This window comes from Nerophis lumbriciformis, linkage group LG05, assembly GCF_033978685.3.
Source record: "Nerophis lumbriciformis linkage group LG05, RoL_Nlum_v2.1, whole genome shotgun sequence".
Taxonomy (NCBI): Eukaryota; Metazoa; Chordata; class Actinopteri; order Syngnathiformes; family Syngnathidae; genus Nerophis; species Nerophis lumbriciformis.
This window is the reverse complement of record NC_084552.2, coordinates 39541794-39561001: the sequence shown is the minus strand read 5'-3', so window position 1 is coordinate 39561001 and position 19208 is coordinate 39541794. Positions and strand designations below refer to the sequence as shown.

Below are 19208 nucleotides of genomic sequence, written 5' to 3'. Positions count from 1 at the left end.
CCAGACACACAAAACAAACAGACTTTAATAACAAGGTCTGTTCAAATTGCAGTCCTCTGACTGTGAGTCACAGGCCTGGACAAAGTTTGTTTCTGGAACATTGAATCCAACATTTCTGAACAGAAGATTTCCTTGCACATATTGCTTTTATTCAGTTTGGAAAAGAAAGATCAACTAAGCCAGATTTAATGTTTTTTTAGCAGAAGAAAAGGGTACTCAAATCCATTAGGTTCACCACATACAGTATCTTAAAATAATCAATCGACATGTAAAGCCAAAAGCTCCATTAACCTCCACTTGATGATCTTTAATTATCACACATTTTCTGAGTTAGTACCTCTTTGGCAAACAGACTCCTGGCATCCCGCTCAGCATTCTGGGGCACAGAGGGAACCACAGTTCTCCTCTGCCGGGATATATGGGACTCCTGCACGTGCACACATGCGCGCGCATGATGAGTGAGTGGAAAATAGAAGGGAGAAACATATGAGCTGTCACAGCATTGTCCTACTCTAAGTAAATACAACCACATGTTGAGAGCAGAGGTGTCTGGCTGGGATGCTTTGGAGAACGCCTGACTCTTTTTGGTCAAAACTGTAAAAAATAAAACTGTATGTTTGAAGCAGAGCATTCCAGTGGTGTAAGGAAGAATACTTTCACGGTACTAAAGAGCGGATGCAGAACACTTTGCTTTAAGGGAAAAAAATTCCTTTTGCATTCATATGCAGCCAAATGTAATGTTATGTAATGCAATTTATCCGATTTTTTAAAGTCACTACAAATTAAGGTAGCGTCAGTCTGTGTTACCGTATTGCCCCGAAAATAAATCAACACGTCCCTCATTATTCAATGGCTATACATTTAGGACAAGTCTTTTACAAAATCCTTTTTTAAAAATATATTCTTAGACAAAATTTAAGCCATTTAATATTATACAATAGTACCTCAACTTAAGAGTGTTTTGAGATAAGTGCTGTCTCTCAGCTAATTGTTATGCTTTAAATTACAAGCAAAAACAAGCCTGCACGCCATTAGTTGGCATAGCAAATGTAACCCTGTATGATCCACCCAAAACATCTGGTCTTACTCGCTAGTATCAGCTAAAAGCTAGAAAGCACATTCAACAATACCGTTGTAAAAATGACAACTGTGATAATTTTGATCACAAAACCTACAATGTACGCCAGAATGCAACGCAGCAAGGGCCTGTTGGTTTGTGTGCAAAAACCTCAAGACCAAGAATAAAGGATGAAAATATTGGTAAATACAGTTTTATGCTCAGGTCAATACATTACATGTATTAGCATTATCCCTCCCTGTCATTGACTGTCTAACTCAGCCAGATACCAACAATTAACAACATGTATACAACTAAAACAAGATCGTAGAAAACAAAACGTCACCGAAACATCGTCGACCGGACAGAGCAGCAGGTCTCGCTGGGGGTCACTGTGGATCTGAGCCTTTCTCTGGAACACCACCGCTTCGTAGTCCAGAGGCTCGATGATCTTGGGCTGCTCCTGAGGAAAGAGATGAGGGGGGATAAACCATGCTACTTTGAGTGTGTATACCACTGATTCTCAAACGGTGGTACGTGAGCTCCATCTAGTGTTATGCCGAAGAATCACTTCATTAAATATCCAAACACAGTGTTACTGTTCAAACTGTGTGTAATGTTACAGGGGCCAACAATATTAAACACACTTGTTACATAAAATCTCTGCCTTGTTTTTAATTAATATTTAGGCATACATACTATGCTACTATATTTTACTGTGGGTCATTATGATGGTACTTGGGAAGACAAGTGTTTTCTGAGGTGGTACTTGGTGAAAAAAGTTTGAGAATCACTGGTGTACTAAATCCTACAAGCCTGTTGGTTTAGGGCTGGGCGAAAATGACTGTATCGTGATATTCGAGTATATGTTCTCACATAGTTGCTTTTAGCTGCGGACATTACACTACATGCGTTTCTCACTCTTCTTGTCTCTGCTTCTCACAGAGACATAAAACAAGCACACCTTCTTACATACGTCACACACTGTCACCCGTGCAACGTCACACGCCCTCGCCGAGCTGAGAGGTAGCAGCATGGGTAATGTTAGCTGTGATGCTAGCGGTGCGGTGCCAGTGGTAATACGAGAGAAAGAAGGTGCGAATCTGGTAACAAATGAAGGAAGAATAATTAATTCTCAAGAAAAACAGCACGGGGTCCATCGTCTGGCGGTGGTTTGGCTTAAAGCGGGAATATGTTGAATAATTATGCGGCAAAAGTGTTGCTACAAAAAGTAGCAGCACTGTGAATTTGTAGCATCATTTGAAAAGTCACCCGCTTGAGAATGAAGAGTGCTTGAAACTCCGCATGTCAACATCTCCGGCCGGTGCCACACCAACAAAATGCTGAAGCAACTATTTCCAGATCAACACTGTATGAAAAAAATAGTCCGCAGTAACCTACCACATAAAGAAGGACATACACTATTTGATTTCCTATTATGCAGCAAATTTTTATTTGACAGGTATTGAAATATCTTGTGTGACATTGTGCACTTTTGTGCATGATGTCACAATGCTATTTGTTTTAAACTATTGTAGTGGCATTCTGTACACAAAGTGCACTTTAATTTAGTGTTGTTTTGATGTGTCATCTTAGTGACATCATGCACAAAAGTGCACTAATAGCGTGTTTTAAAATGTCTGACAATCTTGCACTTTCTGTTTTGGAAATTACATGAATGTTTGTGCCACTGCTTAGTAACTGTTTAATAAATACAGTTTTGGTAAATTGACTTAAATGTGATTTCCCTCTCTGCATGAAAGTTTAAAATTAGTGAAGTATGAACAATAATGTTTTAATGTAGACACATAGAATTATCATACTGCTGTGATTATATGCATCAAGTGTTCATTCAAGGCTATGGCAAAATATCGAGATATATATCATGTATCGTGACATGGTCTAAAAATATCGAGATATTAATAAAAGGCCATATCGCCCTGCCCTATGTTGGGTTATGATGCATACTGAAGACCAACAAAGCAAAGAATATTACATCCACCTTTAAAAACAACATCTGACACTGATCTGACCCAAAAGATATTTTTAAAGGGGACTACCGTAACTCCAAAACATCAGCGTGTAATGCCGAGCAGAAACACATGGAAAACTTGAGAGCAAACTCAATGGGAATGCCATTTTTTTAGTTTGTCTAGTCAAGATGAACGCTTCATGTGAAGTCATCCTCTATAGCAGTGGTCCCCAACCTTTTTGTAACTGCGGACCGGTTAACGCTTGAAAATGTGTCCCACGGACCGGCGGGGGGAGGGGGGAGGGTGTTCATTTTGACATAAAGTTTAAATTTATTTTCAGTTAGTCTTTTGATAAAAATGTATTTTATTTTTGTCAAATTTTAGTCATGTAAATTGATTTGGTTTTAGTCTATGATATTTAAAACCATTTTAGTCAGCTAAAATTTTGTAAATTTAGTCAACTGACATATAAATCGGAAATTATAAAACATCTTTGAAGTTTCGTTTAAAACACCTTTATTTAGGCTACCTGCAGATAATTTGTTTAAGAAAAAAGGTATTATGCAGTTGGTGATTTTTTGTTCCACATGTTAAAGTCAAATATCTTTCAAGTATTTTTTTTGTAGTTCAGCTTCATAAAGATGTCTATAAGATTGTGTATTTTAGTTTTCTTTGTAACAGTCTGCTTTCGATCAATATCTGCACCATTTGAAAAAAAACCTGTCATCTTTAACAGTTGTGACAAATAATCCTGTGCTGTTAACCATTTTGTCATGATTTGCTGTACAGTCACATTTAATTGTCACATAAAAGAGTAGAAAATACAGTTTATTCACGTTGTTTGCTGTTCTTTGCTGTGTTCTGAGCTCCTCTGCAACTGTGACGTCAATATTGTCAGAGCAACAACCATGTTTCCTAAAACATTCCATGTTTAATAACTTAATAAGCACAGCCAGCAAAGGTGTGTAAACGTAGCACCCATATACAAGACATTACTAAATATATTTGGATTTCGTTTCTGTCAGAATTTTTGTCTCATTTTTTTCGTTGACTAAAATGTCAGTTAATTTCGTCTTTGTCTTAGTCATTTCGCATTTGTTTTTTTTTATCAGTTATCAACTTATTATATTCAAAGGGAAAAAGGTTGAAGATAACTAAGACGAAACTTATTAGTCAACAAAATTAGCACTGATGTAACGACACATGCATTAACTATTAATTTACGGTACTTGCTAATTTACTATTATTGTCTGGTTACTTTCTGCTGTTAAATTTTTCTATCGACACTCCTGTTAAAATGTAATAAGCACTTATTCTTCGGTTGTTTGGATACTTTAAATTACCGTCTTTTCCGCACTATAAGGCGCACCGGATTATAAGGTGCACCTTCAATGAATGGCATATTTTAAAACTTTGTTCATATATAAGGCGCACCGCATTATAAGGCACACCACATTATAAGGCGCATAGAATAGACGCTACAGTAGAGGCTGGGGTTACGTTATGCATTCATTAGATGGAGCTAAAGGGAATGTCAACAAAACAGTCAGATAGGTCAGTCAAACTTTATTAATAGATTACAAACCAGCGTTCTGACAACTCTGTTCACTCCCAAAATGAATAAACAGCTGTGTTATTATTTTCCCCGAGATAAAGTCAGTGACGTGGTGTTTTGTTTATCTTTTAACAACAGCGAGGTATAACATGTAGTGCAACATTTATATCACATAGTGGAGGGGAACTTTTCCCTGATTCAATAAACACGTAAAAAACAGTGATACTGTTACGGTAAATCAAACGTTAGTGCAATCACAATATAGTAACTCTCAAAATAATGCAGAGCAATAACAATATATCAATAACTCAACGTTGCTCAAACGTTAATGTCACACAACACAACACACAAAATAAACATGTAAAGCTCACTTTATGAAGTTATTCCTCATCCACAAATCCCTCAAATTCTTCTTCTTCAGTGTCCGAATTAAACAGTTGGGCGAATACAGCATCCAACATCCAATCCGTCTCGTCGAAGTCGTCATTAATGGAGTCAGTGTCGCTGCTGTTGTCTAGCAGTTCAGTGACAATGTTAAACTCTCTCGCTGCTGCTCTATTCCCGTGTTCTACTGTGTGACTGATCGTCTTAAGTTTAAACTCTGCGTCGTAAGCGTGTCTCTAAATAGGAGCCATTTTGGGGTCTTTACATAAACAAACAAATGGAAATGAAACGGCATGCCTCGCGCAGTCATATATCCCAGCATGCACCGCACGCTTCTTATTCTTCTACGGGGGCGGCTGCTTACCGTGGAAGAATTTATAATAAAGTCAATAGTGCAAAATAACTAAACAAAAGCAAAAACTTCTATTGGCTCTTAATTCCTGAGTTTGTAAAAAATAACAAAAAAATATTTTTGGACATTAAAAACATTGATCTAATCACCGTAGTACCAACAATATACTAATACTAAACTTGGTATCGTTGTTGTTGATGTTTGTATCGTTCCGCCACCCCTTTATATTAAAGAGTTCTAGCTTAGCGGTTAGCTATGCTTTTTTGTATCCTCCTATGCAGTGTAATGTAGCATGCATAGCAATTACCGTATTTTTCGGAGTATAAGTCGCACCTGCCGAAAATGCATAACAAAGAAGGAAAAAAACATATATAAGTCGCACTGGAGCCCGGCCAAACTATGAAAAAAACTGCGACTTATAGTCCGAAAAATACGGTACTTGTCCCCCAGTGATAATGTTCCATGTAAAAAAAACGGTTTATTTCCCGCCATGGAGGCGAGGATTACTGATTTAGAAGCTGCACTGTGGAGACGCATTAGTTGCTGGCTCATTAAGGAGGATGCTAAATTGCATTGAGGATGCCTTAGTTCGTCTGTTGCTGTCAAATTTGAGGGACACAGCTAGAATGTGTCATCAACATGCATTATCACGATATGACAATAGTATAAAAATTATATCGTCGGCCAAATTGACATCGTCCATATCGCGCACCCCTTCTTCACATTGTTCAGTAAAGCTGGGGAACGCGGCTACAAGTTGGAACGTCAGCCATTACGTTTTACATTTTCTTCTCTTACTGTACCCAAAATGAACTGACCTGTGACCTTTAAACTACGATAAGTGCCAAAACACCCCTTGCATGTTTTTCCACCATCAGTTTGGTCGGCCCTTTCACAATGAAACCCGAATACCATCGACCACATGTGAGCAACATCTAAACTATCTTGTGGACGGCGCGCATGTTTGTAGGCCCAAAAGCGGCAGTTGTGCTTCCTGTCATGTGCAACAAGCTCAACCGCAGCGCTGCAAGTCACGAGCCAACTTTGAGTAGCACCAGCAAGCCGGATCATGTTACGACAGAGGAGGGGTGAGGGCAAAGAGAAGAAACTTCTGCTTTTCTGTAAAGGTATAAACACACACAGGGGGCTTCAGAACACAATGTGGGTCAGACTGAGCCTGCAATGGACATCACACTCTGTCCTCCAAAAGACTAAAACAAGCTATGCTAATAATACTAACAACCCTGCAGAGTTTGGATGATGATGTTAGTGAGATTTCCAGAAGCACACGCCACATGTGCAGGCGACATGTGGACTTCATCAGCAGGTTAACTCCATCCCCACTATTAGGTGCTCCTCAGGGTGTCAGTATCTAAGCAACACATTTGCAGAAAAATCCCTATTTGTCTTTTCAGCAGCTGTTCATGCGTTCATGCTTTAGAAAATTCTACTGCAAATATGCTAGTAAACCCAAGGCCTAGACATGCAACTGGCGCATTCGAGTAAAGCAGCGGTACACAAAAGGACAACGATGAACACACAAGTCACAGGAAGTACGTTTGCACACATTCCTGAGGGAATTCCCTCGACTGTGCCTTTCAAAGAAAACTAACTCTAGTCAAGCAGCTGAAGAGGGAAACCAGCAACAAACGATTCAACGTTTTATGACGCAATCATTACACTCCTCTAAGTGGTCACTGTGAAACTTGAAATCCTCATTTTTCTCCGCCTGGCTATTTACAACACAAGAAAGAGCAGAAGACAAGAAGGTGCACTTTCAAGCCACTAAGAATGTCAAACATGTCATGTGGTGCTTTTGACACAGTGGAAAAATAAATCCACACCGCCACAATGCTGTGTCAGCAGGGTTCTCTGGTGCCTTTTTCGCCTCAAACCACTGTGCCTAATCCTCTCATGACTGCACTCAGCTATGGAGCTGCTAAAACAGCAACAAAATGAATGAGGGCATGGACATAGCATTGGGCTTGATTGCACCAATGCTAGTTGATATTTCTTTTCCTCCCCAGGGGGACGTCTATCAGACATGGGGAGGCAGTGAAAGCCATGCTTCAGCTGTCCCAACTGGAAGACAAAAGAAGGACAGTCCCTAAATGCACTCACTTATCAATGTGGCAGAACCCTTAGGGGAAATGAACGTCCATCCATCCATTTCCTACCGCTTGTCCCTTTCGGGGTCAAGGGGGGTGCTGGAGTTCAAAGTGTAAATTGTGATACCTTTATGTTATACTGTGCATTTGAACGCAACCTATTTCAGTGCGTTTGAAAAAAATCAACCGAATTATGTTTTTCAGGCTTGTTTCAGTATGTTATTCCAAAAAATGAAGCTCACCACCGGGTCCACGGTGCTCCTCACCGCCTCCGAGACGCTCTGTCTGACCTCCGCCGCCGTCCCGGGCTTGCTCAGCCTCTTGGTGAATTTCCGGACTTCCGACATCGTGTCCCCCAAAAAGGTCAAATGTTTGTGTTGGTAAAATTCCACAATCCCGGCGTGCATGTGTCCAGATGTGGTCCGTGTTTGGAAAGGGGGGTGGTAGGAGGACCAGCTATCCAGCGGTTTGACGTCGCGAGGAGGGGTGGCCACTTCCCGTGATGCTGATGAGAGGAAACCAAAGAGAGGAGACGAAGCAAGATGATTTTCTGACGCACATTTCCGGTTTCTGTGACGCAAACTTCCGGTTCACCACAAGCGCCGTACACTTGCCGAATGTACCGGGATCCAATACAAGAGTTGTATCAAAAAGGTCATGCTGGTGTGTGTGTTGTGTATTTGTGGTAAAAAATAAAAAAATAAAAAAATCATTTGTAAACAAAAAAAGAACAAAATATTCATACAGAACATTAAAAAACAAAACTTCCATAAAAACGATCGTAGTCGGAAATTTACTAGAGTAACGCAAATCTAACTTTGCTTTTATTGTGGACCAGGCAAAATCAATTGATTTAACTTTGTGCTTGTTCTTATGCTGCCCTCTAGTGGAGAATATTGTGCATTACAGGTAATTCAAAGTGTCATTTTACATTTTCATCATTGACCATTTCCATTGTGCACTAAATCGGATTTTCTGCAGAATGCTGTGTGGAATGCATTCCTTACACCAGAATCTGTTAAATAAATATGTTTAATAAACACTTTGAGTGTATAAATCAGCTGGTCTCAAACGTCTCATAACAGGCCCGCGAACAGGTTTAATCCGGCCCGCAAATTGAGTTTGCTAAGTATAAAAATGAGCTGCAATGTTTTCATGAAAGAAACTGCTGTACGTCGCACACTGTTTAAATATGACGTGTCAGTTGACTTTAAAGCCCTCTGGATTGGCTGCCGCCACTCAGCACAGGTGAAAGCAAGCAGCTGCTCCTGTTGTGGCTGGCAGCAGATGGCGGCAGACTGCTGCAGTATTGACACACGATATACCTTATTTTATTATAAAATATCCACTAAACAGATAAAATACCGAAACGGTAAGATGCAAAGACTTAAGTCAACATGACCATCATCTTTGTAGTTAGAGTTTCGTGCAGCGCTCGCAATTTGTTAACGGAACAATGTGTGCACCATGAACTCCATTGTAAACATGTGTTTCTACAAAATAAAATAGAACAAACAAATGTTTGTTCTATTTTATTTTATGCTTAAATCTACCATGTTCACATTGGATACGTTTGTAGTTATCTTTAATTCGGCTATTATGGTGTCATTTTGATCATTGTTTTGATTGTAATATTGTAATGATGATAAATGAATGTGTGGTGGATGTCACCAATGTGGCGGTTTGAGGAAACACTTGGTTGCTTATCCAAACACGTTTTTAATGTTGAACTATCAACCTAAGGAAACTTAAGGTGCCGACCGAGATGCTGGTGCAGTTTTACTCAGCCATCATCGAGTCCATCCTCACCTCCTCCATCACTGTGTGGTTCCCCGGCGCCACAGTCTGGGATAAGCATCGACTGCAGCGCATCGTACGTGCTGCTGAGGTTATTGGCTGCAAACTCCCAACCCTCCAGGACCTGTTCTCCTCCAGGACCAGGAGGCACGTGGGTCGGATCACAGCTGACTCTTCTCACCCTGGACACAAACTTTTCTTCCCTCTCCCCTCAGGTAGGAGACTACAGTCCATCCAGACCCACACCTCCCGCCACCTGAACAGTTTTCCCCCCTCGTCCATCAGGCACACGAAGTTAAGTTAAGTTAAAGTGCCAATGATTGTCACACACACACTAGGTGTAGCGAAATGATTCTCTGCATTTGACCCATCACCCTTGATCACCCCCTGGGAGATGAGGGGAGCAGTGAGCAGCAGCGGTGGCCGTGCCCGGGAATCATTTTGGTGATTTAACCCCCAATTCCAACCCTTGATGCTGAGTGCCAAGCAGGGAGGTAATGGGTCCCATTTTTATAGTCTTTGGTATGACTGACAGTTTGGTATGTTTGAACTCACAACCTACCGATCCAATAACAAGATCTGATAGCTCAGTTACAGCTCATGTTATTCTATTCTGTGTTGTATGTGTTTTATGTTGCACGATTGCACCAAGTAAAATTCCGAGTTTGTGAACCCCTTCTCAAACAATGGCAATAAAAACTATTCTGATTCTGATTCTAAGAATGCTAAACAGAAAGTGCTTAAAGTGAAGTGGCTTTGTAAATATACTGAGACAAAGTCTTAAGTTCATTGTGGTCTTCATGGTGTTTTTGAAACTGCACTATTTTTTTTCAACTAACTTGAAGGGTTTTGCTAAAATTATTATTTGTCATTTGTGCATTTTCAGAATGGGCTTGTTCTATTTTTGGTTTAAGTAAAACAAAACTATTTTGAAATCGTCTTTAATTTTAATTATTAAGCCATGATTTTACCAGTCCAGCCTGCGTGGGAATAGATTTTCCTCCATGCAGCCCTTGAGCTAAAATGAGTTTGACACCCCTGGTATAAATAATCCTTCCTTTCCTGAGTCTCTTTCTGTATGCAAAACTTAACGATTAATACAGACTACAAATGAATATCTAATTGTAATCCATCAACATTAATCCACAGCACCCCTGTTGTAGCTGTTGCTGAGAGTTTTCATGCTTTAAATATGTGTCATAAATAAATAAATAAATATTAATAAATAAGTTAATGATGCAGAGTTATAAAATATTATTGGAAAATGTGTAATTGTAAAATCTCCTGAGCAAAATGTAAATGTATTGAGTTAATTGTGTTGCAAGGCGGAACGATTGTTGTGATGTTTTGACCCCACGGACAGTAAATAAGGCAGAACATGCAAGAGGGGAGGGTGCTTGAGCACGTTGTCTTCAGCGCCTAAAAAGATTTAAGTGTATTCGATGATTTGTGCAAAACTTCAAGCAAGTGATTATTAGAACCTCTTTTCGTTACAAGCAGCCAACGAGGTATTGTATTTTTGTAATTTAATTTCTTTCTGAATGTTTATTGATGTGAAATCAAAGTCTGATGTATTGGACTGTATTTTGTAAGTTCTCACGGCGTGTTGGCGTGTCGGCGTGGTGTGTACAGCAAGAAGGAGGAGTCAATAAACGCCCGTTTTTCAAAAAAGAACTTTCCTGTGTTGCCGTGTACCGAAAGGAGCTACACCTGTTATAAATCTCATTTAACATTTTAATTATTTGACATCACTAAGAGGGAAGGGAGTCAATTCTTCTTTATAATGTTGCAGACAAAAATAAGTATTAAACATGTTTGATGATGTCAGTGATCAGATATGATTATCAATGTATGTTGTCCTTAGTGAATTCCTTCAAAGCCCAGCTTTTCATGTCGATCTCTTCTCGAAATTTGCAGTACTCCTCAGCCAGGGCCTCAAATTCTTTGCCCAAGATCTGAAAGGAAGAAAGTTTTAACTCCACAGACTGTTTCTCCACCTGACAGGCTTGCAGCTCTGACTCCAGCTTTGTCCTACAAATGAGAAAGTGACAAAAGTATAAACCATGTTTTCTGTACAATCAAAAACTATATCATTTTTAAAAAAACATGCAAAATGTCTCTTGCCTGATTTTTCTGTGAGCAGATATTGTGTTTGCTGTGTACGTGTCCAGCTGAATCCCAGCCACCTCATCTCTTAAAAAAGAATAAACAGACACATTGTTAAATACACACACACATATTTATTAGAACATTAAACTCCTTACTTTATCTTCTGCAAGACTAATTCACATTTGCCTTCAAAGTATTCCAACTTCTTTTTGTCCAAATCTGCCTGGATTGTTAAGCAGCGCTCCAAGATGAGTGACTGCAGGAGCTGCACACATTTGGTCATTTCCTGGAGAAGTTACACTGTGTCACATTAATACTGTAAACTACACACTGCATAGTGGGCTTCATTAAAATGCACTAAGTGTAGAGTTAAATTTTCATAAATAAGCAAATAGAAGTGTTTACAAAGTAGAAGCAAACAGCACTCAGTCTACAAACAACTCACAGAAAGGTAAAGTTGTGTCAGCCTTTGCAGGAGAACTGCCTTTTCATGGTCGCTCTCCATAAGACTCGCCACTCTTTTTTTGTCTTTGTCCATTTGGGTTGACAGATGAGACAATTTACAGCTCTTTAGACCTTCACTCTGATTATCTAGAAAAAAAGCAACACCCATGTCATCTACAGGTCAATTAGGTAACATGACATGATCCATTTGTGTGTGAAGAAATCTCACCACATTCAGGTTCATAGTAGGAGAGGAAGCTGAGACACTTTTTCTTTAGATGTTCCTCCAGCTCTCTGGGTAGAATCTGCTTCATTTTTTGCACATTCTGGCATAGACAAAGCAAAATGTGCATTACTTAAATAACTAACAAACATTTTACTATGAGATAATGCCAAGTAAAAAATAACAGCCTGAGTCTATTTCCTTAATGTAGGTACCTTCTCTGAAGGCATGAGCTCCATCACCTGTGTGGGGGTCAAGCCCAAAACAAAGGGCTGATCCTGCTTGGTGGTGTTGCTGAGATCCAACTGCCTGGCACACATGGTCACAACAAGGCACCTTTCCATTGTCTCATAAAACTGTTAAGAAATAGTTTGCATCAGTGACATGTGGCAGATGTCGGTTCATTTATTGCCTGTCATACTACTGCACCATCTTCTGGTCAGGTGGTACAGTAGAACGATGCTTCTGGACACTGTATTCCTGGATAATCTCCTGCAGTGATCTGTGGAGGGTCTCGTAGCGCAGCCATCTACGTCGCTGGCTCTGCAGCTTTTGCTCAGCCTGAAAAAACAACAGCCACAGGTAAAATCTTTTGTTGAGGAGAACGCCAACACAGAACTTTGCAGGAAGAAAATTAAGTCTCCAGTTTACTCGGTGTTCCTTTAAAGAAAACATGTGGATGAAGAGGGGCTGCACAAAAAAACTGACGCTGCCATTGCTGTCGTCAGCTTTAACTTGGATTTTTTTTATTCATTTCTATTCAAATAGTCCCCAATCAACTGTCCTTCCGGTGAATTCTTAAACCCGAAAGCACATGCCCATGAACACAGTGTGTGTGTGTGTGTGTGTGTGTGTGTGTGTGTGTGTGTGTGTGTGTGTGTGTGTGTCTGAAAAGAAAATTGTCAAGAGAGAATCGTGATCTCAACTTTGGGCAAGAAATTCATGAATCAAATGTTTTGCAGAATTCTGCAGCCCTAATGTAAAGCGTTAATAAGTGGAAATTACTTAACAGACACGTCTCACGCCACAGCACCAAACAAATGTCACTGGTGTTGTATGGCAGCAGGTGCATACACAGGTTAGCTGTGGATCTTCTATCTAGTGCAGTGGTTCTTAACCTGGGTTCGATCGAACCCTAGGCGTTCGGTGAGTCGGCCTCAGGGGTTCGGCGGAGCCTCCTCCGTGGAGGTCAAGACACACCCGACTCATTGTGGAAATAAAAACTTCTCCCTATCAGTGTATTATGTATATGGCAACAGCAGAAGTCACACTGATTTGCAGGCGTGTAATTTGTTGTGAGTTCATGCACTGTTGGTTTTGTTCTTTGAACAAGGTGATGTTCATGCACAGTTCATTTTGTGCACCAGTATAAAAAACATAACTTTGTCTTGAATTTTTTTTAAAAACCAACATTTTATTTTTCACTAAAGAAGGGTTCGGTGAATGCACATATGAAACTGGTGGGGTTCGGTACCTCCAACAAGGTTAAGAACCACTGATCTAGTGGGAGAGTGTTCTCTCTCACTACATATACACTAATGCAGTGTTTGTCAACCTTTTTTGAGCTAAGGCAAATTTTTTTCATTGAAAAAATCCCGAGGTACACCACTAGCGGAAAAACTAAAAAAAATGACAGTAAAAAGTCGTTCTCGCAATTGTTGGATATAAATTCAAACCATAACCAACCGTGCAACACTATAGCTCGTCTCAAAGTAGGTGTACTGTCACGACCTGTCATATCACGCCGTGACTTATTTGGAGTTTTTTGGTGTTTTCCTGTGTGTAGTAGGGCTGCAACAACTAATCGATTAAATCGATTAAAATCGATTATAAAAATAGTTGGTGATTAATTTAGTCATCGATTCGTTGGATCTATGCTATGCGCATGCGCAGAGGCTACTTTTTTTCTTCTTTTTTTTTTTAAATAAACCTTTATTTATAAACTGCAACATTTACAAACAGCTGAGAAACAATAATCAAAATAAGTATGGTGCCAGTATGCTGTTTTTTTTTCCAATAAAATACTGGAAAGGATAGAAATGTAGTTTGTCTCTTTTATCCGATTATTAATCGATTTATCGAAGTAATAATCGACAGATTAATCGATTATCAAATTAGTTGTAAGTTGCAGTCCTAGTGTGTAGTGTTTCCTATTTTGTTGTTGATTGTCATGTCATGTACAGATGTACTTTGTGGACGCCGTCTGCTGCTCCACACGCTGTAAGTCTTTGCTGTCGTCCAGCATTCTGTTTTTGTTTACTTTGCAGCCAGTTCAGTTTTAGTTTCGTTTTGCATAGCCTTCCCTAAGCTTCAATGCCTTTTCTTAGCGGCACTCGCCTTTTGTTTATTTTTGGTTGAAGCATTAGATACCTTTTTACCTACACGGTGCCTCCCGCTGTCGTCTGCATATTGTGATTACGACAAACAATGTTCCCAACATCCACAAAGCATTAGCTACCTGCTGCCACCTACTGATATGGAAGAGTATTACACGGTTACTCTGCCGAGCCCTAGACAGCACCGACACTCAACAACGACACATTATTTGCGGATTAAAATTACTGGTTTGCAAAAAATATTTTTAACCCAATTAGGTGAAATTACATCATCTCCCACGGCACACCAGACAATATCTCACGGCAGGGGCGTCACTAGCTTTTAAGGACAGGGGGGCTTAGCCCCCAGGAGATGCACAGGATGCGAGCGAACGTTACGCGCAAGCACAAAACTTCACAAACGGCAAAGAAAGACTTAGAAATTATTCATTGTTATTATTATTTTTTTTTTTAAATGCACGGGACGAAATGAAATGCTCCCCGGGACGATGGCTTTTAACCATTTTTTTTCTTTTTCTTTTTATGTATTTATTCATTTTACATTTTATATTAAATGTCTTGGTTTTTCCTCCCTCTGAAAATCCTATGAAATGTTTAACAAGCCATCCTATAATAATACAACAGCTATTAATGTAACAATACAATAAAACAAATATATTTAATGATGTTTTTTTCATTATTCTAACAATAGGCTAATGTATATTACTTTATATAGATTCTACAAGAAACACAAAACTTAAAAACTAAATTATTTAAAATTGCACACACAAGGTTTTGTGCAGTTTCACTCATTGTAAAGGAAGATAATGTGCTTCGTACACCTGCAGGACCGCAAGCAAGGTCGCAGAGAAAATGCGGACTGGAATTTGAGTGATGTGGGCATTTTCTATATGAACAAGTGGAATGGATTGGATACCGCCGCACTAAAGGGGCTCTCTACCTTACGCTACGAAGTGAGGGGAAACTGAGTGAATAATAACAGGCTATATGATTATTTATTTAAACTCATATTCGGGCCACTTTATAATGACTATGTCGGCATGTATTTGTAAAAAAAAAAAACACCAAATTATTTAGGGGGGCTTAAGAATATTTTAGGGGGGCTTAAGAGTCTCCCTAAAATAGGCCTAACAACGCCAATGTCTCACGGTACACTAGTATGCCGCGGCACAGTGGTTGAAAAACACTGCACTATTGAACAAGGATACATTATTTATAGTAAATACCGAAAGGATAGGTTGATTGGCAACACAATGGCCCTAGTATGAATGTGAATGTTGTCTGTCTATCTGTGTTGGCCCTGCGATGAGGTGGCGACGTGTACAGAGTGTACACCGCCTACCGCCCGAATGCAGCTGAGATAGGCTCCAGCGACCCCCCGCGACCCCGAAAGGGACAAGCGGTAGAAAATGGATGGATGGACGTTACTATTTTTCGGGCCAAATAAACGAAATTTAATAGGTGGCGACCAGCCTCATCAATGCCCTTAGTGATAAGGACCACTGGTCCCAGGACAGATCACATAATCGGCAACAGCCCCTGTTGGATGTAAACACATTTCTGTACCTTTTTCAACTCTGTTTTCAGAGGGTTGGTAAGTCCCGTTTTATCCACATGTTGTGCAAGAGTCGCCAAGAGTTTACAGAGCTGAGGGTTCTGTCTCAGGTCGTCTTCGGTCATGTCACAGAGTGGAAAGGAGGCCAAAACTGTCGAATAAAACGACGTACAGGAGACAGACAGTAGGAGTACTGATTTCAATAGAAACAGCAAAACGACACATATATGTTCTCTTACCCTGTTGGTGCAAACTCTCTTCATTTCCGAACGATGATGCACCAGTGACTCCGAGGACATTTGCCATTTTCGGCAAATGTTTTCAACAAGAGTACACGTTCACTTCAGCAGTGGGCAGAAACTTCCTAAACCAAGTAGCGCGCGCATACGGGCTTCGTTCTCTTCTTTTCTGGTTTAATGGCGGTTGACAAGCAACCTTGTGGTGTGCATTACCGCCACCTTTTGATATGGAGTGTGGACCGAGATGGAACCCTGCTCTATATTATTTTATTTTTTTAACCCAGTCTTTTTTTAAATGTATATATTGCTTTGTACCCTATATGTCTATGAATGTTCTCATTCATCCAGGTCATTGTCATCTCAGGGCATTCAATCGATCGCAACTGGACTGCTTTGTTTGTCTTGAAAGACGTTTCGCCACTCATCTGAGTAGGCTTCATCAGTTGGTGCTCATATAACTGTTGTATCCTACGTGTTCTGAGTGCAATCCTAAAATATCTTCCACTACTAATCTCTCTTTTGCTAACTTATTTTCCAGTACTTCCCTTTCTCTATTGTATTTCCTTCAGTGTATTAAAACATGCCCTATACTTTCTATCTGATGACAATGTGACACAGCCCTGTATTATGTTTCCCTATCAATTTCAATGAACTATTTACATATGTATGTCCTAACCTCCTTCTAGCAATAATGTCTTCTTCCTTCCTATTTCTAATATTATAATTATTATTCCCTCCTCTCATTACACCTACTCTCCTCTGGACTTTGTAATACTCCCTACTTGTTTCCCTTATTCCAATTATCCTACCACTTTTTATTGCGTTCTATCTTAACTATACCATTTTCTCTGTTCCTGAATGCTGTCAATCTCTTCATCATTGCTTGGCACTCAGCATCAAGGGTTGGAATTGGGGGTTAAATCACCAAAAAATGATTCCCGGGCGCGGCCACCGCTGCTGCTCACTGCTCCCCTCACCTCTTACCAGGCCCACACCTGCACGAGTCAAGAATATTCCAGTTGTTTTTACCCTTCTTTGTGGGGACATTGTTGATTGTCATGTCATGTTTGGTTGTACATTGTGGACGCCGTCTTTGCTCCATAGTAAGCCTTTGGTGTCGTCCAGCATTCTGGTTTTGTTTACTTTGTAGCCAGTTCAGTTTTACTTTCGTTCTGCATAGCCTTCCTAAGCTTCAATGCCTTTTCTTAGGGGCACTCACCTTTTCTTTATTTTTGGTTTAAGCATTAGACACAATTTTACCTTCACACTGCCTCCCGCTGTTTCCGACATCTACAAAGCAATTAGCTACCGGCTGCCACCTACTGATATGGAAGAGCATTACACGGTTACTCTGCCGAGTTCTAGACAACACCGACACTCAACAACAACACATAATTTGCAGACTATAATTACTGGTTTTCAAAAAATATTTTTAACCCAAATAGGTGAAATTAGATCATCTCCCATGGCACACCAGACTGTATCTCACGGGCACACTAGTGTTGAAAAACACTGGGCTAGAAGACTCAGTGTGTTAAATTGGAGGGCAGTGCCTCCTTGCCACATTCGCTGGATTAAAGATGTTCTGTATTTTCTCAAACTGAAGAAGAGGCTGACATTGAGCGGTTGTTCTATGAAGTTTCAGGAAGTATGGTGTGGTTTTCTAAAATATGTAAAAGAGACTGATCTCAAATTTTACTCCGATTGAAATGTCATTGAAAAGTAGATGATCGATGAGTCTTTTGTCTGCTTTTGTGAGTTGTTGCACAGTGTTGGGGATACTCAGGAGTGCAATTGTCTGTGGCTTCATGTCAATATTTTCATGTAGTTGTTTCACTGATGCATGTTTTGTTTTGTTCTAGTTTATTGTTTATTTTTTTTATGTTATATATATTTTTTGTGGGTTACCTTTTGGGGGGAGAAAAAATAACATTTTACATTTAATTGTATTTCTGGACTATATACGTCAAAAATCAATTTAACAAATGTTTAAAAAAAAAATCTGGTATAGGCAGTTGAGATATATCAAAAACTCTATGAAATATGTGTGTGTTTCTGTGTTTGTGTGTGTGAACAAATCCTACACTTTCTTTTAAGCTCTGCTTCTCCCTACTCCTTTTCAGACATGCTGTAATGGAACAACTGGAAATATGTGATCTATTACATTGTAATTCTATGCATTTTCGAAATAAACTGACAACCAACCATCACCTGTCTGCTTTTTGTTAAGGGTTGCGCGCCACAGTAAGTCCATCCATCCATTTTCTGCAGCCACTGGTAAGCTGGAGCCAATGGGGATTCAAACCCAAATTGTCTGACCTTGAGCTGACGAGCTAACTCGTATGTACAGTGTATAAATGCATATACCCATTTTCATACAATTTTCCTCATTAAGACAATCACAGGAAACCAGTGACGTGTAGTCACTGGAGGCAGGTGAGGCCTGCCATCATGAAAAGAAAAAAAAGGTAAAAAGAAAAAAAAAATATTAAATTGTTATATGTATCCAGTGATTATACTATAAAGTTATTTTCTATTTAACTTCACCAGTTTTAGATTATTTTTATTCAAAATCGCTGAATTTTCACATTTGCCGGTCAAATACTGAGAAGAGACGGTGCGGTGATCAGCAGCCAGTTGAGGAACGTCACTCAGTTGTGCCTCACCATGGATTGCGGACTCGGCTAACTGCTGGCCTGCTGTGCAGTGAGACCGTATTGCTATATGAACTATATTATACATTTCCATAGTTGAGTTAGCTGAGGTATATAATGTACAGTGTATTTTGTCAACAACTGTATCCATCCATCCATCCATCCATTTCCTACCGCTTATTCCATTTGGGGTCGCGGGGGTGCTGGAGCCTATCTCAGCTACAATCGGGCGGAAGGCGGGGTACACCCTGGACAAGTTGCCACCTCATCGCAGGGCCAACACAGATAGACAGACAACATTCACACTCACATTCACACACTAGGGCCAATTTAGTGTTGCCAATCAACTTATCCCCAGGTGCATGTCTTTGGAAGTGGGAGGAAGCCGGAGTACCCGGAGGGAACCCACGCAGTCACGGGGA

General features: G+C 40.0%; 2 protein-coding genes across 5 annotated transcripts in view; both read right to left on the bottom strand.

The window, feature by feature from the left end:
• dock11 (dedicator of cytokinesis 11) overlaps positions 1–7937 on the bottom strand; it is a 60808-nt gene extending 52871 nt beyond the window's left edge. For all 3 annotated transcript variants that reach the window (XM_061960358.2, XM_061960356.2, XM_061960357.2), the window contains exons 1-3: positions 7672–7937; positions 1404–1520; positions 338–427 (exon numbers count right to left, since the gene is read on the bottom strand). In XM_061960358.2, coding sequence (XP_061816342.2) covers positions 338–427; positions 1404–1520; positions 7672–7836 — 372 coding nt within the window. In that variant the 5' untranslated portion in view covers positions 7837–7937. The remainder of the gene's footprint in view (positions 1–337; positions 428–1403; positions 1521–7671) is intronic.
• Positions 7938–10858: 2921 nt separating this feature from the next.
• Positions 10859–19208, bottom strand: part of haus4 (HAUS augmin-like complex, subunit 4) — a 25416-nt gene continuing 17066 nt past the window's right edge. Inside the window, exons 1-9 of one of the 2 annotated variants that reach the window (XM_061960363.2) lie at positions 16133–16315; positions 15905–16044; positions 12432–12563; positions 12218–12358; positions 12009–12105; positions 11781–11926; positions 11491–11621; positions 11351–11419; positions 10863–11257 (exon numbers count right to left, since the gene is read on the bottom strand). In XM_061960363.2, coding sequence (XP_061816347.2) covers positions 11071–11257; positions 11351–11419; positions 11491–11621; positions 11781–11926; positions 12009–12105; positions 12218–12358; positions 12432–12563; positions 15905–16044; positions 16133–16199 — 1110 coding nt within the window. In that variant the 5' untranslated portion in view covers positions 16200–16315 and the 3' untranslated portion in view covers positions 10863–11070. Of the gene's footprint in view, positions 11258–11350; positions 11420–11490; positions 11622–11780; positions 11927–12008; positions 12106–12217; positions 12359–12431; positions 12564–15904; positions 16045–16132; positions 16316–19208 lie in introns of those variants that run through there. The other variant, XM_061960364.2, reaches the window with a different exon arrangement.